General features: G+C 40.5%; 1 protein-coding gene across 6 annotated transcripts in view; it reads right to left on the bottom strand.

Annotated features, from left to right (window-relative positions):
• Window positions 1-17,817: 17,817 nt before the first annotated feature.
• LAMA2 (laminin subunit alpha 2) overlaps window positions 17,818-26,924 on the bottom strand; it is a 482,162-nt gene continuing 473,055 nt past the window's right edge. For 5 of the 6 annotated variants that reach the window (XM_067546727.1, XM_067546728.1, XM_067546729.1 and 2 more), the window contains 5 exons: window positions 26,715-26,870; window positions 22,545-22,698; window positions 22,041-22,171; window positions 21,044-21,266; window positions 17,818-18,205 (listed from right to left, as the gene is read on the bottom strand). In XM_067546727.1, the coding sequence (XP_067402828.1) occupies window positions 18,048-18,205; window positions 21,044-21,266; window positions 22,041-22,171; window positions 22,545-22,698; window positions 26,715-26,870 (822 nt within the window). In that variant the 3' untranslated portion in view covers window positions 17,818-18,047. Of the gene's footprint in view, window positions 18,206-21,043; window positions 21,267-22,040; window positions 22,172-22,544; window positions 22,699-26,714; window positions 26,871-26,924 lie in introns of those variants that run through there. The other variant, XR_010919459.1, reaches the window with a different exon arrangement.

Here is a 26,924-nt window from a genome sequence, read left to right as displayed (position 1 = left end):
CTAAGTTTAAACTTGTCACAGCCTGTAAGCCCAGCATGGCTTGCGAGGCAAATTCTACTGCCTAAAATTCCAGCAATGCCTTCTTATCCTGATACTCACAGTCCAACTAGGGTTTATCACATACTTATAGTTTTTCTCTTGAGTTGGTTATCTGCTGATTGCAAACTGGTTCAGTGCTTAAAGTGTTGTGCAACTTTATGAACATCATCTTGTGCCACTACATCAATTTGAAAACTCACGGTTTTGTGATTTTTAATGAGCAAATCCACATTCCACTCATCCTTGGGAGGCTCAGTACTCAGCATACCGAGGATCAGATCTTGCAAGTGCACATCTGTTTCTGAGTGGATAAACATCTGTTTGCCTTGGAACTTTTGCTTTCCAGAGTTGCATATTTTGGCAAAATGATTACATTTGCCATATATTCAGCATTTTTGCCCACATGCAGGACAATTCCCTCTAGCATGGCTATGGCCATATTTAAATCTACTGTTAATGGCCTCTGATTGATTTCCCCCCACACACTTTTTTTTAATCATAGGTTTTTATTAAAAATAGGACATCCTGTAATCCATGATTGCATTTCTGGATGCTTACTAATGATGGGGTTACCTTGCAGTAATGTGTGTAACTTTTGGTTTATGCATTCCCATTTACCAGTTTAAAAATAAGGAATAAAACCAAACTGAATTCTTTAAGGTTTGAGCCTCCAGAATAGTTATAGATAATTTAATTTAGCAGATAATTTAATTTAGTGTCTGAAAAATACAATGAGTGATAACATTAAAAACTTCATTTAATATAAAATATATAGTTACGCAAACAGGCATTGCAATATAACCATACATTGCACGGATTCTCAAATTCTAAGATGGAAAGATTCATTCAGGGTGATCAATCCCTGCATGAGGAGAATGAGTATAAACCTTCCTCCAACGGTACTTTAATGGGGAATGGGTGCACCTATGCAAAATCAGCATATTACTCTTTTCATAATCTAGTAAAGTAACACCCCTTAATTAATTTGAATTATATACAGCTTTATACTATGATTAAAGATTTTCTACTTTCTCAATGGCTATTTAACATTAAGCATCACCCTAATTAACATCTGCATAACTTCCATATCAATAACTATCAATATAGATAGCATTTTCCAAAACATGCACATTTTATCTAAAACACTTGTAAAAACCAGTTAGGACCAGTTAGGACCAACATGACCTCGGTTTAATTCTCTAACTTTTCTTCGACTTGCCTCTGAATTGTCTGGTTTCACTTTACTCATATTTTGGAAAATATAATCACAATCATATATACAAAATAATGGGATCTAAATTAGCTGTTACCACTCAGGAAAGATCTTGGAGTCATTGTGGATAGTTCTCTGTAAACATCTGCTCAATATGCACTGGCAGTCAAAAAAAAATTAACAATGTTAGGAACCATTAAAAAAGGGATAGATAATAAGACAGAAAATAGCATAATGCCACTATATAAATCCATGGAACACCTACACCTTGAATACTGTGTGCAGTTCTGGTCACCCCATGTCAAAAAAGATATACTGGAATTGGAAAAAGTACAGAGAAGGGGAACAAAAATGATTAGGTTTATAGAACAGCTTCCATATGAGGAGAGATTAAAAAGACTGGGACTGTTCAGTTTAGAAAAGAGACGAGTAAAGGGGAATATGAGAGAGGTGTATACAATCATTAATGGTATAGAGAATGTGAATAAGAAAACCTTTATTTATGCCTTCATGTAACATAAAAGCCAGGGGTCACCCAATGAAATTAATAGGCAGTAGGTTAAAACAAACATAAGGAAGTAGTTCTTCATACAACTTACAGTCAATCTGTGGAACTCATCACCAGGGGATGTTTTGAAGGCCACAACCATAACTGGGTTCAAAAAAGAATTTGATAAGTTCATGGAGGATAGGTCCATCAATGGCTATCGTCAGGGACACAACCCAATGCTCAGGGTGTCCCTAAATCTCTTACTGTGAAAAGTTAGAACTGGACACCAGGGGATGGCTCACTCAAAAATTGCCCTGTTCTGTTTGTTCCCTCTGAAGCCTCTAGCACTGGCCACTGTAGGAACACAGGATACGGGGCTGGATTGACCACTGGTCTGACCCAGTATGGCCATTCTTTTGTTCTTATATTTTACCAGGCCTCACTTGATTATTGTCAAACTTATTTTTAAAGAAATAGATGTTTGGGGGTTCTACATTACAAGTCAACACATTTCTATATAAACACAAGCAAGCATAATCTCTATTGGCTACATGTGTGCACATGTTTTTCTGGTTCACCCAACCTTTTCAATTGTTTTGCTCTCATTTCATCTGCACAACATATATTCACAGTATGTTTAAGAGTTAAGTTGGTCTCTTTCGACAACCTAGCTCACACTGAGTCTGACACAATACCACACATGATGGGGTCTTTAGTGAGAGATTCATACAATTCTCCAGATTTGCAAGATTGTATTGCCAGTTTTAAATTAGTCACATATTGGTCTATGCTTTCCTAATCTGTCTGACTTCTGGTGAAAAATGTGTGCCTACCATAAATTACATTTCTTTATGGTGCACTGTATGCCTCAAACTTATTTTTTAAGGCCGGTAATGTTTGTTTATCTGCTGCATCATCAAGTTGAAAAGTTTTAAATAGGTCTCTTGGTTCTTCACCTACCACTTGGAGAAATAACGTTGTGTGCAGCTGTTCATCTTCTTTGTCTGTCTCCTCCTCTCCCCTCTGCCGCAATGCTGTACAGCTCAAATGTTTGCTTCCACGTTCTCCAGTTTTCTGCTGCATTTCTTTCGAACACTTGCTTTTCTGGAGGCTTTAATTGGTCCATTTTTTCAGGTTTGTTTTACACTTAGTTTTGTTCTGACACCATGTAATAGCTGTTGCCAGTTTGCTATTATAACTAAAGCAAAGATACTAGAGGCTTTTTAAGTAATAGTAAACACTTTACTGCTTGCTGAGAACTGTACAGATAGGAGTTGCTGGCTTGCCTGCCGAGTTTCATGTGAAAGCAATGTGCTTCTACTTATAAGGCTCATTACATAACAACTCCTCCCCAACCAACACTGTGATAACTTTGGACCCTACTTCAGAGTTCCTACTATCATCACAATGAAAACAATTCTGTTTAGATTACTGCTATAGTTGACTTTTCCATGCTCTTGCTTCTTCTGTGCCATTCAATAGGCTCAAAGACATGGCAAGGCAGTGAATGATGAATAATGGTGGAAAGGATCAGATTAGATAGTCTGAAACTTCACTAACAATAACCAGATCAGGAAGAGATAGCTGGACAACACACAACTGTTATATAAAATGGAGTAGAATGTGCATAAACTCTTCCTGATTTCTGTAGGTGGGGACATTTCCTGTTGTCAGCAAGAGCATAGGAAATAAGTCAAAGGGCATGAATCTGATCTAATTTATATTGGTTTTTAAACTGATATCACTCCCTCCTGTGCAACTTCAAAGGTGTGCTGGAGAAGTGCACTGCTCCTGGGTACTGCCTGTGATCCACAGGCGTGGGGAACAGTCCCTATACATGCCCTAAAATGCACAGAAGTAGCTCTCAACTCCTGTAGATACGAGGTTTGGAGGTTGAGTTTGGAATATTAAGTCCTAATAGGTTTTCATGAATTAGCAGCCAAAATACCACATTACAGTCTCTTTTAAATATAGCTACAGGTCATGACTATTACTGGTCAAAAGCTGAAATTTCCATTTGGAGGGAAATTCTGACATTTTGAAATTTCCTTTTGTCCTGAATTGGAACAAAAAGGCAAAATTTAGAAACTTCACAGGAAGCAAAATATATATTAAAAAAGTTGTTTTGAAAATATCAACATTTCATTTCAATAAGGTTGAAGGGCTTCATTTTGACTATATCAACTTGACTTTGAAATGATATTATAATGTATAAAGTATAATGTAATATAAAGAACAAAATGAAGTCCTTCATCCTTATTGAAAAAAAATGTGTAAATAACTTTTCATTGAAACTATTGACAAAATATAGACACAAGATATTTTGGTTTCATGGAACTGGCATTTTCTGAGCAAATACTGTTCTGGTGGGAAATGTTTGACCAACTCTGGTTATTACTGTTCACACACACACCCACGACTGTTCCTATATACATAACTTTTGTGCATCTATGTCTTATTTGGCTGCCGTTTGTGATGTTCAGACATAAAGGGTATTCGGATGATGACAGAAAAGACCTGTCTGTACTAAAGGAGGCCCGACCACAAAGTGTCTCCTGAAGTGATGTGGCCTGCCAAACACATGTATGTCCCCACACTTTCATGAGAATTCCTCTGTGACACTAAGACACCTGTGTAGTGATGGCTCGGTCCTTGCAAACTACTTCTCTGTCCTACCCCTTGGTTTTTCTAGCTATGGTACTCTATCACCAGCACCTGCAGGAAGTTTCACAGTGCAGAGGGGTAAGCCACTTGAGCCAGCCAGTGGCTCAGGGGAACAGCCAGGGGAATTAACTCACCACAGTCCATACCCCAGCCGGCAGTTGCTCAGCCCATTGACCCAGTTGCTCAGCCCATTGACCCAGTTGCTCAGCCCATTGACCCAGGCAATCGCTCGCAGTAATCTGGAGTGCCAATGTCTTTCCTTCATAGTTTAACTTTCTGGCCAAGTCACCATCATCCTCCCATTCTGGAGTATTCTTTCCTCAAAGTCTCAGGCAGTTCCATCGCTATTATTCAGACTGTGCAACTCGTGCAGCGGCTTCTAGGGGAACCCAGGCCTGCTACACTGGGTTCCAACCCAGGGACCCTCAAACCAGCAGCTCAGATGTAACCCTCTCAGACCTTATTGCTCCTTCCCTGGAGTGCTCCTAGCCTGTCCTCCCTCAGGCTCCTAGTCTCCCCCCTTGTATCAGGGGGTCTGACTGCAGGCTTCCTCACTGCAACCCCCCTTCTCTGTTGCCAGCACCCTAGCTCAGTGTCCGGAGCAAGTGTTTTCCATGCTGCACCTGGACTACCACATCTTATCTATTGGCAAGGGAAACACAGGATTTGGAACGTCAGTCTAAGGTGAACCTAAGAAGGTTGGCTAAGCAGGAAATGATTTTCAAATCTATTCATGTAAATTGTAAATGTATATGCATATGGAACAGTACATCTTGTTTTCAATTCCAGGTTTATTTGTTTTTTAAAAATTGACCAAAGATTTTAGCCATACAAATAGTGAATAGAGGAAATTTGGATTACCTCCCTTTCGTCTCAGTACAAGAGCTGTGGAGTAGAATGGTGCAAGAGGTTTCATGTTGTTGTTTGCTAAAATGCATATGCATCTGTTCCTGCCCCGGCTTCATTGCTGAAGAATTACCATTTGATAGGTGATTACCCATCAACTTTGATGAGACCTGGCTAGAGGCATCTGCTGTCCTTTATCTTTGGGCGACCAATTTACCCCCTCCCCAGACTTGTCTGGTTAACAAATTTTAGTAATTAGTTCAGCTTTTGCATTTTGTGAGTACATTACCCACAGATATTAAAGACCAGTGTGTTATTTGGTTTTAAATGATATCGCATAAAGCATGTTTTGCACAAAGATTATTGCAATAAGGAGTAGGGTGTGAATTTCAGGATGCTTTCAGTCACATTTTCCCAGTGCTGAATGTATTCATAACTTTAGGGCTTCAACCTGGCAGAGGAGAGTTTGAGCTTGAAAGTATTGTTTCTAAACTATAAGTGGTGTCTATATATTGACATATTAAATGACATTACGTTTATGTGCTTTCAAGCCTGACTAATGAGAGCCAGGGATGCACACACCTGATTGATGGGAGGGGATGGGAGTTGGACAGACACACATTTGATTGGATGATGAGGCTGGGTACCCATCAGTCTGATTGGTTAATGAGGTCTGAGTATACATACAAAACTTTCTCTAGCAGGAGCTATACTCTGTGCTCAGATTTTATCCTACAACAGAGAAGGATTCATGTGCAGATGCTGATGGATCAAATAGTCTTAGTAAGCATCTATACTGCTACTTCCCTACATTCCTTCCCACACTCAACAGCAGCCCCAATTAAACATCAGTAATAAACCCTATGAAATTAATACCCAAAAAACTTTGGCATTCAGCAGTTAGTGTTACCCCCCCACACACAAACCCCTATTTGACTCAAACTCACAAAAAGCAAGGAAAAGTGAAGCCACCTTGTCATCGTCCTCAGTGGGTCACAGCTGAGGATACCAGATTCAGGACAAACTGCTGAATGGGCAATGGGGCAGCCCCTCCCCACACTGGTAGTTATTCGTCTATGAAATATACCGAGACAGCAACAAAAGTGAACTTCTGTCTCATCACGCTGGTTACCGAGAAGTCAGAACAGCAGTCTCCTTAGATCAGTGTTTCCCAACGGGGGGGCCATGGCACCTGGGGGTGCCATCAGATCTGAGCAAGCGTGCCACGGAATTTTTTGAAAAACTTCTTGAGGAGTTCTGGATTGGCTCATGAATATTCATGAGTTCATCTGGAGACTACATGGTGGTGTGCCTCAAAATAATGAAAGGTATCGAGGTGTGCCACGGAAGAGAAGAGGTTGAGGACCACTGCCTTAGACAGCCCTTGTTTCACATCCAGACATTAGACTCTGTGATGAGTGGTTATTTAAAAGCAATTTAATCAAACAAAGGGTTCTTGTAAAGAGATCAACCACCCAGACAGGTCAATATATAACTCAGTTCGTACCCAATAATCACGTCACTGCCAATCCTTTAGTATCTAATATATAAAGGTTTATTTATAGGGAAAAAGAAAGAAGAGAGAGTTAAAATGGTCAAAAAATCACATACATACAATTATTGCAAAATTCTTGCATTAGCTTTGTAGTAGTGGTGGAATAAATTACCAATTTGAAAAGTCTCTGGAAATTAACCAAACAGCTTGGGGGGTCATCAGTCCTTGTTTAAAGCTTCCTTGTTAGAAATCCAGTCCAGAGAAATGAAGCAGGGCAGGAAGACAAAATGGAGATGTGTTCAGGGCCTTATATACCTTCTTCCATGTGGGTGGAGGCTTTCAGTTTCAGTTTGCGGACAATTACACGCCCAAAATAACGTCCAGGGTTACATGAGCAAGTCACATGCCCTTGCATGCTTTCATAGAAACAGCCATTGCCAATTTTCTGGCTAAAACATCAGGAAGGCTCACCAGGTGCGGAGAGGCTTCTTCTATGGCCTATTGTGCAAGCCAAATGTTTTTTAATGGGCCATTGACTGCATAGTCCATTCACAGTGGGCTGTCTGGCTTCAATGTAGATTCTTCCTGAGGGGTGTTACTCAGGAATGCAGCATTTATGCCGGATGCCAGTACGTAGTCAATATCTATAAATTGAGATACAAAATCTATATTTCAGATACACAATGATATCTGCATAGAAACAGGATAATCATACTTAGCCAATCATAACTTTTCCATTGACACCTTACATGACATATGTTACATAAATTCTATTGCAATTTTATAACAGTGGTAGCAACAATATAATACATGGTTATATTTCAATCATACAACATCACACACCTAGCAGTAAGTACCCATTTCTCATTCACCCATAGGCCCACACCTTACTTCAATCACAATGACTGTTCATCACAGACCATGCACTGCAATCTGTATTACAGTTACACAGGCATGTCCTAGCGGTGTCAGCTTTCCAGCACCCTTTTAATCATACTCTGCACACAATCTGTTAGCTAACTACCGTCTCCCACAACAACCAACTACTATATCAAGCACTACTAGTGTTGGGGAAAAATAACCTTTAAAAGGGGGTGTGTGCAGAAGAATGAAGGGCAGGGGACGTTAAGGTTGCAATGCATGGCCTCTGGTGGCTGGTAGTTGAGGTAATGGTGAGGTTTATTTGTGGGCGGAGGAGTAGGGGGTATATAATGTTAGGTGGCTTACCTTTTTATTTCCTTTCTTCTGTAGCTTTGGGTCAGGCATGTTGGCTCTAGCAACCCTAACTGCTTTCCACCAAAATTTTGTGTGTATTAATAGTATAATGAATGAGATAATATTTGTAAAGCACTTTAAAGATTAAACACTTTTTATAAATGCTAAGTTTTATTCATTTTCTTAGTCATATAATAACACTCCCCAGTTGTACCACAAATTACAGTGTGCTCAGTTAAAACGTTAATAGCCCTAGCGATTTATTGAGTTTATTTCTCCCAGCTCAGCACAGGATATTATTGTTGTAGTAGTTGTTATTTTACTAATCTGTAGGGTCGATTTCACCTCGTGGTAGCTAGACACTTCAATAATCTACTTTCAAAGTGAAACCAAGAATGAACTTAACCAACTGCTAAACCAAATAAAAGCATCTTGCATCATGTCCCCAAGATATGAGTGTTAATCAAGAGAATCCTTCGTGTAAGAGCCCTGCTATCCTGCTGCTAAGTCCAATATCACTCTTGCCAAACACCTGGGGTTTATAATTTTGTAACACATTAACCATATTAATGGGCCTGTAGCTTGGAATACATTTAAATTATGTTTGGTCCAACTTTCGAGTGCTTCCCTGTGCTAGGCCTTCATCTTGCCTTTATTACTGTATTTAAAAACAACCCAACTGATATATTAATCACATTACTGTATTAAAATGTTTGGAACTAAATTTTGGTTCCACTGAAGTCAATGGCAAAACTCCCATTAATTTCAATGAGACCAGGATTTTGGCCCTGGGTAATTAAAAGTAGAGTTAGAGCAGCTTTAATACATTCTTGACAGAGGCAGTCCTATTTGTTTTAAAATGATCTCTCAAACATTGCAAATCAATGTCTTTTTTCAGGCATTGAGCCAGAGATTAGCTAAAGATACTGAAACCAAATTATGCTGCCATAAAAAACATGTACTGGTGTAAGTGCTTCCATCATTTTATTACCTTTCACATAAGTGGAAACAATCTAATAGACAGCTAAGATCTTTAAGAATGACTATGACTGAATTAACAGAGATTTTAAAAGTCTTTTTCTCCACTAGTTCCGTACCATTAGACTAGAAAATGAGCTTTGGTTGCTCTACTAGATAAGATTTTTCTATCCTGCTGGGTTCCCTTTAAATAAGTTTATGGAGGCCTTGGCCGAGTTAATGATATTTAGTGAAAAACATGGGTGATTAGCTGGAGCTGTGCATGGCTCCTGAACCAACTATTCCACCATCAGGAAGCATTTGAGTGACTTGCATACTTCCAAGGGTAATGGTTCTTTTTCTTGAGCTTGTAGAAATGCATTTGATTTAGTCAATTTGAGTCCCTGCATTTAAACAAATTACAGTTTAGGGCTCAAGCAGCGTGAGGTAAATTGGTTTGCATGCACATAAAAAAAAAAAAAAAAAAAAAGGTACAGTTGCACAGTCAAACCACTCCATGGAGATGATGGTGTACAGAGTATCTTGCATTTGGAAAATGGTAATAAGATTGTAAAATTAGCCCCTGGCCCTTTAGTGGGTTTTTTTAAGTGTATTTGCATTTGACCAATTACAAAACCAAAATACCCTCATATTTGTGTTCTTGAACCTAGTTCACATTAGCTAGTTTGGCATTACTTAAATTAGAGCAACAGTGTTAGGAAGAAAGTTACAATTCATTGCCAAGGCACTACCCAGCCAGACACATTTAAAAGAACAAACTTCTACAGCCTTTCTCCTTTCAGGTTTCAGTATGTGCCTCCTACTAGAAGTAGAGTTTCTGGCAAGGTGGTATGGCCATCGGAGGGGGTAGGGAGCAGTTTCAGGAACGTGCATAAGCAACAGGGTTTTTTCCCCACAGAACTTGGGTCAGCCACATGTCCTCCCAGAAGCAGGAACATGGCTATTTTCTCTACCCTACTGCCACTGGGCAGATACCACCAGCCACATTCTCTTACCTGCTGTCAGAATCAACGTGGGTGAGTAATTACTGGTGCTTAGAGCATGTCACATGACCAAAAATTTACAGGAAAACAAAATTTTGATTAAAAAAAAATGTCTGCTGAAATTTTAATCAACACTTTTGTTGTTTTGATACTATCAAGAGTTTTGACACCCTCCCGTCCCCCCCCCCCCCCCCATGTGGCTCTATTGGCCAATCGCAATCATCAATGCAAAACAACATCAAAAGCACAAACTAAAACATGACAAATAAGAGCCAACAATGAGGGCAAGCAACAACTGGCTAAAGTGTTCATTAACATTTCCTTAAAACACACCACCCAGCCAAAAACTGGCAATGATTTCAGGACAAGTTTCTTGTTCTAAAATAGATCTCTCTATTTTTTTTTTTTTAAATCTCAATGGAAAATTTTTTATTCCAAATTTTCCACTCGTTCGCCTGCCCCTTGGAGTAGCAGTAACTTCCCCTGCCTTTTGTAGCATAAAGTGCAATGGTTTTGAAGGGCAACGTGCACCCTGCCCGCTAGGCTCTGTGAGCAACATTAAAGCTCCCAGCCAGCAAGTGAGACCACTCACAAGCTTAAAGTAACGTGCGTGCTTTACTGGACTGGGCTTTTATATGCCTGGGGGCTTGATTCTGCAACGTGCTGAGCCCTCTTGTCCTGATCCTCATTTGGGGGCCTACCTGCGCAGCGTCCAGTCTTGGTGCTGTGAAGAGCATGAATGTGAAGCGGCTCATATAATCTGCCTTGCCCCGGGCTTCGTCAGTAATTTTTCTCCTCTTCAGTACAGCATAGTGCGCCACAGGCTCAGGAAAATAGTTTACACCCTTCCTCTGCAAAAACAACTGAAGGAACCCTTTCCTGTAGCAATGAGGCCTTCAAACCCCATATCCTTTACAGGAAAAACCCCAAAAGCAATAACTTTCCTTGGATATTCCTGCCTCTTTTTTCTGGTGTAACCTAAAGTCACACATGGGATTACAAGGTGCCGACTCCAGGGGTGCTGAGGGGCTGAGGCACCCACCCTGGGATCCGTTCTCTGCTGATCAGCTATCCCCCCTCGTGGCTGCTGCGAGCTCTTTGGCTGTTTCAGCAGATCAGCTTGATCTAATCACCACGCCTGAGTCGGGGGCTGGGGCCACTGCTCTGGCGGTCAGGGACCATGGCGGCTTCAGGTGCTAACAAGGAGGGCAGGCTGCAGGGCCGTGTAACAAACAAACCAAAAACAAGCCTTAGGGATAGGGCGGGACGGGGTGTGTGTGACTGGTCAAAGGGCACTGGCCCTGGCTGGGTGTGGGCTTGTGTACAAGTGCTGAGGTGTTCCCTCACCTGCTGGGGCCACCTCTTCCTGCAGTGCCTCATCCATAGCTACTGCATCTATTCATGTGGGCAGCAGATGGTGAGTGACCTCCACCGCGTGTCTGCAGCCGCTCCCCCTCCCAGCCAGGCTACAAGTCTCCAGCCCCAGGCAGCAGGTGAGTCCCAACTGCCTCTCGGGAGAGCCTGAGTGGGTGGGTGGGTGCAGTGGTGGCCAGCCAGCAGGAGCTGGGCAGAAGCTGCATGGGCAAAAGCCCCACCACTGCTGGCTGGCTGGGGGAGCCACTCGGGGGGACGCCGCCAGACCTGACCCCAGGGCCCTCCTGGCAGAATTCAAGTGGGCGGGGGCAAAAAACAGCAAGCCTCACCACTGCCAGGTGGCTGGAGATGCCTGGCCCGACCTGACCAGACCGCTGGCACCGCTGGGACTTCAGGAGAAGACTGGCGGTGGGGCTTTGCGGGTGGGGCAGAGTGTGTGGGGGGGTGGGACCTCAGGGGGGGCAGGGTAGGGCATCCCCTGGCAAAACCAAAAGTCAGGACCTGATCAAACTTGAGGAGAAAAGTGCTGCATCGTTTAGAGAACCTCATACAGACACACCATCTGGCCTGAACCCTTTAGAAAAGGCTCACGATGAAACATGCTATCCTTATGTCTCATCTAAAAGGACCATACTAGAATCTGGGAGAAAGGCTTGTATTTCAGGACCTGATCCCGTGTGGTGATGAGTATCCCCCTGAAGTCGGTGCTGAACTTTCTCAATCATCAGTTAAGTCACTAACGTCAGTGGGAGCTGACGTACTCAGCATCTTTCAAGGTGGCAGGCCTGTGGCCTGTATTTGATTGTGTTCATTAAAACAGTAATGTACAGCACAGAGATGAGCACTGCCCTGTCTACAAATGTGCTTAAAAAGCATAAATTATTGCCTGAGCTAATCCACAAGATTTAAACAGGTCATCTCGCAAATGGTGTTTAAACAAGCAAGCCCTAAATTCGTTATGTCCCTTGATCATTTCTTTGCTTTATAGATCTTGCAGATTTGCAACTAATGGCACAGTTTAAAAAACATTAACTTTGGGCGCAATTGCAATCTCTGAGAAACTACCAGATTGACTTCCCCTGAGTCCAATCAGGAAGAAAGGTTTTAATCAATGGCATCAGATGAAACGCTGCGCAAGCCAGTGGTGAGATCCATCTCTGACAGTACACAAGGCTTTGCTTCTTTTTGATCATTCACGCACAGACCAGGGGAGCGGCTCTGGAATCTCAATGAGGAAACCAATTTGGCCCCTGGCTTCCTGAACCATTGGGGGGGGGGGGGCAAGTAACACCATGGAGACAGCTCTCACAGCTCCTGGAGAGGGAGTCCCTCACACTGCACCGGGGGATTCCCTCGGGCCCTTTGAAGAAAAAGCTCCTGTCTGCTGGGTAAATGAATAAAAAGACTTTGATGGCATCTTTTATTTCAAAGCACCCATGTGTTTCTTCAGCTGAAGATTCCCATTTCCACCCCAGTTGTAAGAGTTGAGTCTTTGCAAGGCAGGGCCTTTGGTAAGAGAACCTAAGAGGGGAAATATGTGGAGCACTGCTCCTAAAGAGAAGAAGGGACTTTAACATAAAGAAAACGAAAACAATGAGAGTAAAATGAAGGGAAGTCTCTGGAATAAGGGGGACAGAGGAAGTAGTACTAATAAGGACCAGTTAGGGATGAGCTAAATCCCCTGAGCCTCCAATTGGATCCATGTGGATGCAACTTTGCCCGTGTGGAGCCCCAGGATGAGATCCTCCACTGGTGTAAACTGGCATAGCTCCACTGAAGTCAATGCAGTTAGGCCAGCTTACACTGGTTGAGACTCAGGGTCCCAGAGTCTGTCTATTTAAGCAACTGATATGGCCCCTGTTCCTGTAGTATCTGAACACCTCACAGTCTCTAACGTAATTGTCCTCACAACACCTCTGTGAGGCAGGGCAGTGCTACTATCTCCATTTTACAGAGGGGGAATTGAGGCACAGAGGCCAAGGTCCAGATTGACAAAGGTATTTAGATGCCTAAAGATGAACTTGGTGGGATTTCAGAAGTGCCTAAATAGGTTAGATCCCTAATGCTCATTGAAATCCATGGAGTTTAATTCACGTAGGCAGCTCTGAAGCCCCAATAGGCACTATCTGCATCTTTAGGTGCATTAAACTCTTTGTCCGAATGACTTGCCTAAAAAGTCATTCAAGAAGTCCACAGTGGAGCAAAGAATTGAACTTGGAGTCTCCTGGGAGCCAGGCTAGTGCCCAAACCATGAGCCCAACCACCACCTCTACATGCGTCCACTCTGCCCTCGAGGAACTGATTGAAGGATTGAGGCCTTAGAATATCTGAGTCCTGTCCACATCATATTTTAGCTCAGAATCATAATGAAAAGAACATCAGGAAATAGAGCAAATGTTGAGCCTTAACGTCCTGGAGTCAAATTCTGAGTTTCTTCTTTGGGAAATATTTTATTCTTCCTGCCAATGACAGCTAGAGGTACAGGAGGTGCCAGAATAACTTCTAATTCAAAGGGAGATTTGAGGCAATTTACTCAGCTTTATGGAATATTTTATAATGCTGTACGTACAAGTTAACCACTTGGAAACCATAGACATCTACTTTATTATTATTATTACAGTGTTAATAAACACTGCAAATAAGTGTAAAGACAGACAAGCAGAAAGGATCATTTTAATTTGCATCCAACCAAATATTCTACTGGAAAAAAAGCAAAACAGAAAAAGAGGAGGAATCGATTAGAAAAGTTGTGAAATTTGCTCAAGAAAATAACTCTGCAGTCAAGTGAAAACAGAGATGCTGTGTTATATTCAGCTAGATGCAGTGTAGTTGTAGCTATGGCAGTTCCAAGATATTAGAGAGACAAGGTGGGTGAGGTCATATCTTTTATTGGACCAACTGGTTTTGGTGAGAGAGAGAAGCTTTCGAACTACAGACAGTTCTTTTTCAGTTCTGGGAAAGGTACTTCCAGCATCACAGCAAATGCAAGGTGGAACAGATTGTTTAGCATAAGTAGTTAGCACATATTCAGAGGGACTGACTATTCAAGGTACGGTGTTGAGCTGTAAGTTCTGAGGTTGGGCCCCTTGGAACATAAAAAGTACATATAAAAAGGGAAAACTAATGGTAGGACATTTTTCTTAGGATTTTGTTTCTTTATTGAAATTACTATGGCTGTCAAATGACTAAAAATAATTGCAATTAATAGCACGATTAAAAAATAGTCATGATTAATCAAGTACTTTAATGCAATCTCTTCATTGTGAAAGTGCAATTCACAGATGTGGAATTATTTAATTTGTTTTTACATAACTGCGCTCAAAGCAACATAAAACTTTAGAGCCTATGAGTCGAAGCATGAAAGGACATATGAATATTTAGCATATCTGGCGTGTAAATACCTTGCAATGCTGGCTATAACAGTGCCATGCGAACACCTGTTCTCAATTTCAGCTGACATTGTAAATAAGGAGCAGGCAGCATTATCTCTCGTAAACAAACTTGTTTGTCTTAGTGACTGGCTGAACAAGAAATAGGACTGAGTGGACTTGTATAAAGTAAATTGAAAAATACTATTTCTTTTGTATATCTTTTTTATAGGGCAAATATTTGTAATAAAAACAATATAAAGTAATCACTTTGTATTCTGTGCTGTAATTAAAATCAATATCTTTGAAAATGTAGAAAAACATCCCAAAATATTTATAATAAATAAATTTAAATTGGTATTCTATATTGTTTAACAGTGTGATTAAAACTGAGATTAATCATGACTATTTTTTTTTTTAAATCTAGTTAATTTGTTTTATGTTAATTGCCTATATTCACTGTGACTAGTTGACAGCTCTGGACATTACACATTTTAATTTCTGGTGCATCATTTAGTTTATACTGGATCCTGCATCAAAAATGAAAGAGAAAGTTTGCCTTTTGCAGTTTGAATAGAAACATCATATCCTATGTATACTCTGTGTCAAAAAGGGGACAAAGTGTCATATTTTGCAGCAGTTCAGCCATTTGAAGAAAGTCTCTGTATTCTCCAGTATGAATTATAATAGGGCAGTAATATATAGGCTGAATAATTCTGTCTTGTTTCAACAGCTGCTATAGCACAGAAACATTGCACGAAACATTATTAGCAGCTACTTAAAGATGATTTTTTAAAAAAGGTCTGCGCACTTGTGCTTACTTATGATTCATGAAGGAGGCACAAGAGAGTCCCCCCATACATATATACATCAGAAATTCAGATCTTGTCTAGCTTGGGTGACTGGAGAACTGGTAAGATTACGACATCAGAAATACCATGCAAATGAAATCTGATTAGTTGACAAGGGAATTCATTATTTATTCTGTTTAAAGCCCTGCTTTTTGGTTTTTTTGTTCTTTTTTCTTTAAACTCAAACTTTTCAGAAATGACTGGAAGAAAAAATTCTGAATATTAAAATTTCAGCAACACTGGCTAGAGCTGGTAAGGAAATATATTTTTTTAATTTATTTTATTTCCCATTACTATTTTTTAAATGAAAAAAATTCATTTGCTGGATTTTTTTTTATTTTTGCAAAATATGCATAAGTTTTAATCGGAAACCCAGATACCTGAAAACTGATTTTCTTTTTGTTTTCCAAAAACATTTGTATGTTCATTTTCAGATGTTTGATTTTTTTCAATGAAAAATCTGAAAATTTTTGTCAAAAATGAAAAATGCCTGTCTCCTCAGAAAACCCACTTTTTGTCAAAAATTGGGGAAATGTTGTCAGCCAACTCTCTCCCTACCCCTCCATTTAAGAGAGGAGCAGTCTCATAATTGACATCTGACTCCTCCCAGGCACCCACCACCAAAACGAGGGAAAACCAGACTTGACAGTCCTGGTATTTCTAAGGTAAAAATATAGGCAAAAAGAAAAAAAGTTTTGTGTTTTTAAACATACCTCTTAGGTCTTCTTTCTATGTAATAAAGAAACATGGAGGTACAAAGTACAGCACAAACCTATTTTTCCCTTTGTAGGCTGTCTGTAAAGAGCTGAAAATACAATTTTGCTCTCAGAAATTTGAAGGAATGTGTATATGAAAATGAAAATTTATGAATACAAAGAGTTTATTCAGATGTCTGAAGTGCTGCAATATACAAACATATTTCTGAGTTTTATTGGATGCAAAAAGAAAATAAGGCTACATTTTTCCTGGGTAGCAGTAGGTTTGAAAATGAAGCTCAGCAGGGGTCCCTTCCTTGCATAATGAGAGTGTTGGATTCAGAATGGATGTGAAATTAGGAACACATAAAAATATACAGCACAGGTTTTCAACGCCACCACATTTCCATACTTTAGACTAAAGCATCATTTTAAAGTTTTGCTCCTGTATGTGAAGCTCTCAGCTTTGAGGAATAGCATTGAAGGGAGATTCTGCTGTGAACTTTTGGCAAAAATGAAGTTTATGGGACTCGTTCGTGAAACCCCTGCGCATAACTTTGAAAGTGCAGAGTTTAGCAATTTGGAACAATATACAAGAAAGTTAAAGCAGCCATCAGACCAATTAATCATCATACAAAATGCAGCATTCATGATGATGGCCCTCCCACCAAGCCTTTGCAGTTTAGGGAGAACTCTCCTGTGAAACAACTTTTCACACTGACCTGACTCACCTCTCCCTCCATGTTCAGACCATTATGCACAGAGTGTTCTTAGGTTTTTGTAGGAGATGTTTCTGTGCATCTCTCTCCTTCCAAAATTCTTCAGACTGCTAATAAAGGCATCTACCATAAGAGACATTAGAGAAGAAAAAAGGGCCATGGTTTGGAAGCTCCTTTTAAATTAAGTGTTTGGTTTGTTCTTCAACAAAGAAAGGATGGTCAAGATGAGAGACCTATACCGTGCAAACTCCCTCTGCCAATTCACCTTCTCTCTGCTGCAGCACTGTTGTTATAGCAGTCCTAGGCCTCTGTTATAAAAAAGAAGTCTGAGAATTCTGCCACATATGGCATCTGTAGGATGTATACTGGAGATGGTCACCGAACATTCTCACTAGTGGCCTGTTTAAAGCCAGGTCTCCAGTTGTGAAATGCTAAATACACTAATCCCCCATGTCAATTTGCTCCCATTGGATTCTGTGTCTCCGAACGAAAAACACACACTACATTCCAAAGCTGTTCAAATGCTATAGTAGAGAATTTAAGTCTAATATAGTCTTTGTAACTCCACCACACAAACTCAATAAGCACCCAGCACTGCCTCTTCTTAGCAATGATAAATGATTTCTGTTTCAAACCCAGCATGGAACCAGTACATTAATCCAAAGCAGAGTTTTCATAAAAATATTATGTTTAAAAGCATTTTTAAAAAATTGGGCGTGACCAAAACAAAATTGATTATTGAAATGAGTTAACACAATTTTTTATATAAAGTACACGTGCGTGCACACACACACACACACTTCTCTATATTAGACAGTCACCCTCATGAAAAGCTACAGTGAACAATTCCATTTCAAAGTACAGAAAAACAGCACAAAAGATTAGAGTAACTTATTGCTTTATTCAGTTAAAGAAAGAAAAAATGAATTACTATTAATTTAATCTTCCTTTGTGAGCTACCTTGAAATAGATACGTTTAAATACATCACAGACATAACTCAAAATATTTGCACAAAGACATTTTATTATAAATGTACTATATATAAAGTTTTTTTTTTTTTTTTAATTTGAGGCACTTAAAACAATCGGATGCATGTAAAAGTTGAAAGATCTCATGTTAGTTTGTAGGGCATGATAGGGGCTGAACTCCCTTCAGCTCCAAGGCTTTGCTGAAGTTAATCTCCTGAGGTTTAGTGGTGCCTTTAGTGAGCTTCAGAGAACGAATGCATCCTTTAAAACGAATATTTGTGGTCAGGCCAAACTGGTTCAGACCAGCTGAAAAAAACAAAAAGTAATGTTGTTACCTCATTTTTCTTCTTCAAAACTCTTCTCTCATTTGCATTCCCAAATATATACTCTTCAACATCTACTTGCTGCACTCCATTCTTTAGCAGGAGAGCGGTAAAACCTCTAAGCACATTTGATAAATGATTTAGTGGCAACTACCTAATCCTGTCACTTTCTTCATCCACAAGGTACCACTGGCAAAATCAGAGCTCATTTAAATCTTCCATTTAAGTCATGCAATTCAGTTCAGGTGATGCTCACGGCATTAAACAAAACAGCCTTCAAACTTCCTGAGAGGTCCAAATGGCATTTTTTCTACTAACAAATGGAATGTGGCAGGTAAATAATGTTTTTGTGCATCTCCAGCATGGAATCTATTTACATGTGTTTATCTATTGACGTGGGTTTATCAGCATGTGTCTGGGGTGGGTGCATTTACTCACAACATTTGCAAAGTTGTCAGGGAGACTGCCGCGTCCCCAAAGGACATGTACCGTGTATTCTGTTTGTGATACACATGTCACAGAGAGGCTACCTTAGGAATGTTTTGGATATCTTGTTTTTGGACTATATTTTGTATCTTTGTGCCCGTAATGGCAGGGGCTTTAGCTAGTCTGAGTCCAACTGTACTGGATTCAGACAGAGCCATAAAAACATTGAAAATGACTCCAAATAGCTTGTACACGCCTAAAAATGTCACGACTTTAAAGTCCCCCATCTTGGGAACTCTGAAAGCTGGAAGTGAGTGGAAAGCGGGGAATCTCCCCTTCACAATTGTTTGAAGTTCCCAGCCTTGTTTCTCAACTTATCCTGAGTGGAATAATGGCTGCAGAGAGCCAGTTGGGGATTCATTACTGCCTAGCCTTTGTTCAAGACAGAACTTCACAGGGACATTACATCAATGAAGGATTGGGCACGGCACGGCTCTGTTCCACTACAACACCGCCCTTACCCCCAAAACTCTGACCCCTCCTTCTCCTTACACTGGGGATGGGGAGGGGGGGGGCAGGGAGAGAGACAGTTGTTTGTGCAGGAGGGAGTTGCCCTCAACAGTTTTCTGCTGGTGGAAAATTCCCCTGCCAAAGAGAATTCTCCACCAGCCAATTCCAGATGGTTTAATGAAGCATAAAGCAACCTGAGTGGACTAATGAATCCAGATCCCATGATAATGGACTTTAAATTTGTGACGTACTTACACATAGAAAAGCTGCCACTGGTCTTGGACTGAATTTTGTCTGTTCTGTGCCTCGGGCAAGGCTAAATTGGGAAAATTCCACATTTGGGAGGAAAACAAAACATTTCTCTGGCAGGCTGATTAAAAAAAGGCAGGTGTGTGAGACTGTTGAGGTGCTTGGGGGAGATGGATTAGTCAACAGAAGGAGGAGAGATGGTCAAAGGTGCATGATAAATTATTTATCACATGGATTCACATTTTAGTATGCAGCTTTAACTCAGCTCCTGGGTATCATTCCAAGATAAGTGGTGTGGGTTTGTTTTATATAGACTGCTATGTTACACCTGATTGCACTTCTTTTAGCAAAATGCAGCTCTTAACTTGTTATGCACTCCACTGGAAACTTTTCTTTAGCACCAATTCTTATATTAGTGTCTAAGGGCTGCTGTAAAAATACCCCACACTGGGAACACCTTTATGGCACAACACTCATTCCTGATTTGGCCAGCGTGACAGAGCATGGCTTTCTCTTACATACCAAACAATACAGAGAAACATATCAGATAACATTTGGAGGGGTCGAAAGCTAAGTGTTACTGGGTACATTGTAGTATATTAATTAGAATGGAGAAAAATGCAAAGAAAATAATTTAGAGCTCAATGCAATGCTCACTGATGTCAATGTGAGTCCTTCCATTGACTTCAATGGGCACTGGATTAGGCACCCTTGACTGACATATTTAGCTTCTCTTCGTGCACAAGCTAGCACAAAACAGCACTAGAGTACTACAAAATTCGCAGGAAACAATATTATGAACATTTAATAAATTTCATAAATTTGATTTTCAAAATTAAATTATTCCTCAAATAATTCTTGGTCTGTTGATTGTTGTGAACAGTTAGTTGTGAATATTCACTATTAGTAGAGTAAGGAAGGAGGCCTCTTGTAGCGTTTACCTCATTTCTGGATCCTGCCTCTTCACCCTTGCTAGAAATAACTTTGCTGGGCCTCATAAAAATAACTGGGCCTCATAAAAATACTTCTGAAGACTAGTATTTGTTTTGCCTTTAAAAATAGACCCGATTGCACCAAATGGCAATATTTTCAAAACGTTTCCAGGGAAGGACAGCCTTATCTTCTCCAGATTGTTCCCCTAAATCAAATTTCACAGGCCAAGATCTGTGCTATATGATCAGTATGCTCAGCCTGCCATTTTTCCAGTAACAATACGTAAACATTTTTAGCAGTTCAAGTTTGTCAAATGCTGTTGCCGTTGGCTTAGCTATGAAAAAGTGTTTTTGTTTAAATGTGAATAGAAAGGAATAGAGTCATGTTGTTCCTCTCTGCAAGTACATACACTCCCTAGGATAGAGGGTTTATTATAGGCTCAAGGTGAAAAACAACTATAGGCATCCTTAGCTGAAATATTGGCAGCACATGACTGAGATTCAGTGCTGAGAACTCCTGTTCCTCAAAGGCACAAGAATGAAATTTTGATAACTGGTATTTATACTGTAGAGAAGTTTGGATATTCAAAACCATGCAATCCCCATTGAGGTTAGTGTGTGAAACAAAATTATATTTAAGACATTGGCAAAGCATGATTACTAGAGAGCAGGAATAATGCCCTGTTTGTGTGTTGGACACTCACCAGGATATCCTCCAACAAAGACAGGATCATTAGTGTCCGTAGAGCTCGAGCCTCCATTTGGACTGCTCCCATCCACCTCACTCCCATCCACAGTCAATTCTAATCGGTGCTTGATCTTGTTTGCAGTAACCTTGTGCCACCGTCCATCACACAAGCTTCCTGGTTTGTCAGGCTTGTAGATGGCAGAGAATCTGCCTGCACCATTATCCACGTGGAACATCAACTGGAGAATGTAACATGAAAGAGGGGGAAAAGGACTAGTTATCAAAATAATAATTATACATACCATGGTGATCTCGTTTTCATCATATCTGATCTTCCCAAAAGCTACATATTGATTTAAAATAAATGTAAACATAAATTGTCTTTTTATTACATTGCTAAATCAACACAAGCCATCTTAGCTCCTTTCTGTTTATTTCCATTACTAGAATATAGAAACCATGGCTCCGATCCTGCACCCAGATCTGTGTGGGTGGATCCTTGCACACATACAAAGTCCCACTGAAGTGAACAGAGCTCACTTGTGTAAATCCATGTGCAGCATCAGGGCCTAGATTAGCAGGAATGTGCAAAGTTGTGGGCATTGTTAGCCAACTTTCTGTTGTGAAACTAGATAAAAGGACAACAAAATATTGGTTTTGTGTGGGTCCTACACAAAACAGAGCTATTTACTTTTAAGTGCAATGGAGTGGTTAATTAAACTATCTACGAAAATTGAGTTAAGACCAGAAACACACATAAGGGACTGATATTAATGATATGACAGACACTGTGCCCACAACTCTGCACATTCCTGCTAACATAGGACCAATGCTATAAAACAGGAAACACAGCAGTATTGCAGAATAACACGTTACAACTTAGCAAAAGTGGAAGGTGCCTTGACGTTAAGTCAGAGTTTAAACTTCTTCATGCATTTTAAAACACATTAATCCACTACAGATATCCAGAAATGTAGCAGATGATGCCTGCACTGCATGACGCCTTCACTCACATTTTCATCTACCAGTTCGATGCCGAGTCCATCCATTTTTTGGCTGCTGATTCCCAGCAGAACAGCATTCATTCGAGTAGTACGGAACTCAAACTCCACCAGTAGATCTGTTCCCACTTTATATGTTCCAACTAGGGCATGGAAAACATACAGTAATAAATTTAGAAAAACAGCTACAAGTATTATTCATAATGGTAATATGCAATGCATTGCAAGTGGTACAAGATAACACAACACTATTAATACACTTTAGTCCAACTAAAATCCAGTGTAAAATAGTGGCTCATGGTACCAGTTTTTAATATGAGATTTTGCTGGAGATACACAAGATCAAACACCAGACATAACATTTAAACATACTGAGTGGGATTTTGAAAAGTGCTCAGAGTTGGCCTAATTCTGCTCCCACTGAAGTTGATGGGGGTTAGGCAATGGGAATGCCTTTGAAAATCCCACCTGCTATAACTGTTTATCTTTTAGCACTAGAAAATTGCAGATTGTTACCTGTTTTGGCAAAGCCTGTTCCATCAAAGAATGTTCCTTTCTCTACACTGGTAAAGCATTTGCCAACATTGAAGCTGGAGGTTGGATTATCCAGATCAACTGAAGCCTCTGTCATTTTAAAATTTCTAATGCAACCATCAATGCTGTAGGTGACCTGGGTACAATTTTCAAACAGAGAATGTTATGAAAAGCAAGCAGAAATGCTGGTATGTAAAGGCTCAATTATGGCATCAGAAAGTACTCCTTCTTTTAAGTCTGTGTCTCGCTGCTGGATTTGCGGAGCTGAATGAGTCTTGAACTTTACATGGCTAATCCATAATATCTGACAGTAATCAGTATCTAATTTCCATCACACTGCAGACTAATGTTGCTTTTCTGAAATTCTAGGGATCAGATCTCACAAAACTGAGTCACATCTCTTTGGCTTAATGGAAGGGGCATAAAAATAATATACTGCATAATGAAATATACCAAATTGCACAGGCAATGCAGAAATGTAATGGTCCATACTTTACTTCTGTAATTGAATAAGGTCCATACTTTCCAGTTAAACTAGTGGACAAAGATAACTTGTATCATTACTACATTTTTGTTTATCATTCCATGGACGGGCTATTACCTATTAAAGCTATGCTTATATTGGGCCACATCCTTCTAAATATGGAACTCCTACTGAAAGCAAATGGAAGTTTTGCATAAATACTGATGGCAGCATATGGCCCTCCATATAACTTTATCTATGACTATTGTATGGTTGTATCTGAGATCTTATTTGCAGGATTTTCTTGCATTTTTATCAGTGTTTTACAATTTAACAAGCCTTCACTATGAAAGCTAGGTATTATTATTATTCTCATTGCATGACCTGTAAAGGAAGAAGCAGCAGGGATTGCATGAATCTGTGTAACTGGTGTGAGGTGCTAGCACTCCCCCCCTCCCATTTCAGAAAATGTCTTTTTCCTTTGCTGCTTGATGCTGTGCAGAGCAGCATTTCCTCTCTCCTCCCTGAAGAAGACCTGAGAGTCTGCCACTTACTGTACAACTAGGTCTTGCAGAGGCTGGAGAGAGGAAACTCAGGAGTACAGAGGGCTGACAGGCTCTAAAAGAAGTTATTGGCCAATGCTGGAGTGTGATAATAGTGGGGAGGGGAAGGGTAAATGGCCAAGACACATTCCAAAGGACAAAAGGGGTGCACACACATGCATTTGGTGTGTGTGTGTGGGGGGGAGAGACAATGAGAAACAACACAAACTTACAGAGAGTGGGGGGAGAGGGGAAGGAGGCAACACTGAGTAGGGAGGAGAGGCACACACACACACAAATCTTGTTCTCAGTAACACACATGTAAAGCTCTTAAGATCACTGATTTCAATGGAATTTACAAATCCCTAACTTAGATGATCTGTGCCTTCAACTTACCTTGCTTCAAAGATTTCACAAGCTGTCAGCGGCACAACACCCTAATAATATATCACATAATGCATCTTACTGAGGATCACTGAAAAGCAAACACTGATTTTACTTTCAGAGTTAAATTTGAAATCATAAGTTCATTTAAATCCCAAGGAGTATAAAGATTGTTGGAATCTGACACATCTATTATTATTGGAGTGACTCGGTTATCTGTATGGGTTCTATTTGGACAACAGTTCTGGTGACCTCTTTCTCCTGGGAACAGTATCTATGAATTTCTGTTGCATTTTTGAAGAATTTGAAAGTTCTAGAACTTATTTTTTATGTATAGTTCAGTGTGGCTCTTACATGTTTGAAATCTCAGATATGCTTTTGGAGATCCAAATTGTTGTGTCATTTGTGTCTTGTCTTATTCAGAGCTTAGCTTGTTGCCATAGCAATAGAGTTAAACTATTAGGGGATAGCTCAGCCAGTCCTGGCTAGTTTTAGTGTAGTTCAACAAAGACTTTTCATGGGTTTGCATCTCTCTGTGTGTTCTGTGCTGATTTCTCTCAGAATACAAGTACTTTCCAAGGATTTAACATAACAAAAGTGGCGACAGAGGATGGGATCGACCTGTGCTGCACTGACAAAGAAGTAAAAGTCAATGTAAGAAATTGATGTTTTGGGGGCTGGGCTGTTTACACTGACGGTTCAAACTGAAACTAAAACAGGCTCTGCTTTGTTCTGACCAAAGTGAAGCAGACAGACTGGGAATGGGGCAAAGCAGTGCTAGTGAATGGAAATCACCAGCAATTGTGTGTGAATGACCCCAACACACATGAATAAAAAACAAGAGAAAGAAAGGAGGGGGAAAAAAAAAGAGGGGCAGCAATGACTACATTTACGGGGGCCCCTGGGACCTTTTGATGAGACTCTAGAGAAATGGAACTCAAATACTGAGCGCTTTCAGCTTTTTGTTATTGCAAATGAAGTTACAGATGCAAAGAAAGTGCCATTTTCTTAAGTGTTTAGGAGCTAAAACTTATACTTTATTGTGCAGTTTAGTGCACCCTGATAAGCCTGAGACAAAATTTTACACTGACATTGTGAAAATCCTGGAGGCGCATTTCTCTCCAAAACCGCTGGTAATTGCAGAGAGATTTAGGTTCCACAAAAGGAATCAAGAAGAAGGTGAAACAATTGTGCAATTTGTAGTAGCTCTGAAGAAGCTTGCTGAGCACTGTGAATTTAATGATGTGTTAAGTTAGTGTGTGGTCTGCACAATGAAGCAATACAGAAGCGCCTATTGACAGAGGCCCAGCTCACCTGGAAGAAGGCCATTGAAATTGTAATCTCTATGGAGCTGGCCGCAAAGGAAGCCCAACAATTCAGTGCATCGACCAGAATGCATAAGGTGTCACAAGAACCTACCCACAAGACAGTGGGGAGCCAGGAATGTTACCACTGTGGAAAGCTGGGTCACCATGCATTGGAATGCTGGTGTAAAGACCTAGTGTGTCGACAATGTGGCAAAAAGCGACACATTGAGCATGCCAGCAAACAAAAGAAAGAAGAGTCAAACAACAGGCAAATCAGAGGAAAGGAGTCTGTTGTCTGGCGGACCAAAAAGGAAAATCTGCACATGGTAGAGCAGACTCAGGATGATCAAAGTGCCACTCCCTGTCTTGTCCATGGCAGTTGGCTCACATGAATACTGGGTAACCCCGCTGTTGGAAGGTAAACCTCTACGCATGGAACTGGACAGCACAGCAGTTTCACTGGTCTCAGACACTGTGTATAAAGAGAAGCTAAAGCATCTCCCTCTTAAGCCGCCAAAAATTGTTCTGAAGACATACACTGGAGAAACTGCACCCATGTTGGGCACTACTGATGTTAAGGTGGAGCTCAATGGGCAGACTGCTAAATTGCCACTGTTTGTGGTGGAAGGCAATTTCCCAGCCTTAGTGGGCAGATCATGGCTTAGGAAGATCCAGCTGAACTGGGCAGAAGTGCACAGGATGGCTAAATAAGAAACAGGTCTGACAGCTGTATTAAAGAAACAGTCCGACAAAGCTTAGGTGTAACAGATACAGTAGCTTCAGGCCTATGATGGTTCTGGAGTCTACTCAGACTGCCCTAATGGGGTTAGGGTGAAAATTCAGGGGGGTGCAGAGACAATGCCAAAGGGCCTCTGAGAGCATGACCCTGGCCTCTCTGTGAAGGATCCTCCTCCCCAGGTGAGCTACAAGGACATTTTCTCCATTAGAACGCAATTCCAGGATTTTTACCTATAAGGGAGTGAAGACCTGGGCCTTAAACTAGTCTGAGAAGTCAATAGACATTAGAAATGGAAAAGAATAAGCAATATTAGGTCATCTTGTACATGCCATTAGCAAAGCAGGATTACTGCAATATATTCCTGAGTGTTTTGTCCAGTCTAGTCTAGGTTTCCACTACTTTCCTTAGGATATGCCCCACTATTAGGAAGTTTCTCCATGGGACAGAGAGGAGACAAATAGAACTGAGCAGCTCATTCTCTTCAGTTGTGCACAAGTATACAGAGCTTTCTCCTCTCCCCACAGGAATGACTATGGACCAGTTTCAATTCTTTGCAGTAACTGGATTCTAACTCAGGTCTTTCCAAATACTTAAAGAAGAGTTGGATAGGCCCTATTATCTATTTGCCTATATATTTGGGAAAATAAATGAAGATGGTGATACCGGCCGACACATATTTAAATGCTGTGAAATGGCTTATTAAACTTTATTCCTTACTGGACCAATTCTTCGAGTTGTGTAGTTAATGGGCAATCCTCCGACATACAGCATTCCCACAACATCCAAGATATCGGCCTTCTTGGGGCTGGTGGTCCTGTTTGAAACACCATCTACTAAAAGGATTCCTTCTTGCTTGGTTCGAAATATTTTTACCTAGAAATAAAACACAAATAAGCATATTACAGAGAGTTTTCTGGTAACCAGACA

This window comes from Emydura macquarii, unplaced genomic scaffold (genome assembly GCF_026122565.2).
Source record: "Emydura macquarii macquarii isolate MOO-44397 ecotype Brisbane River unplaced genomic scaffold, CSIRO-AGI_Emac_v2 contig_1146, whole genome shotgun sequence".
Lineage (NCBI taxonomy): Eukaryota > Metazoa > Chordata > Testudines > Chelidae > Emydura > Emydura macquarii.
The sequence above is the reverse complement of the archived record's forward strand: the minus strand, read 5'-3'. Positions and strand labels throughout refer to the sequence as shown.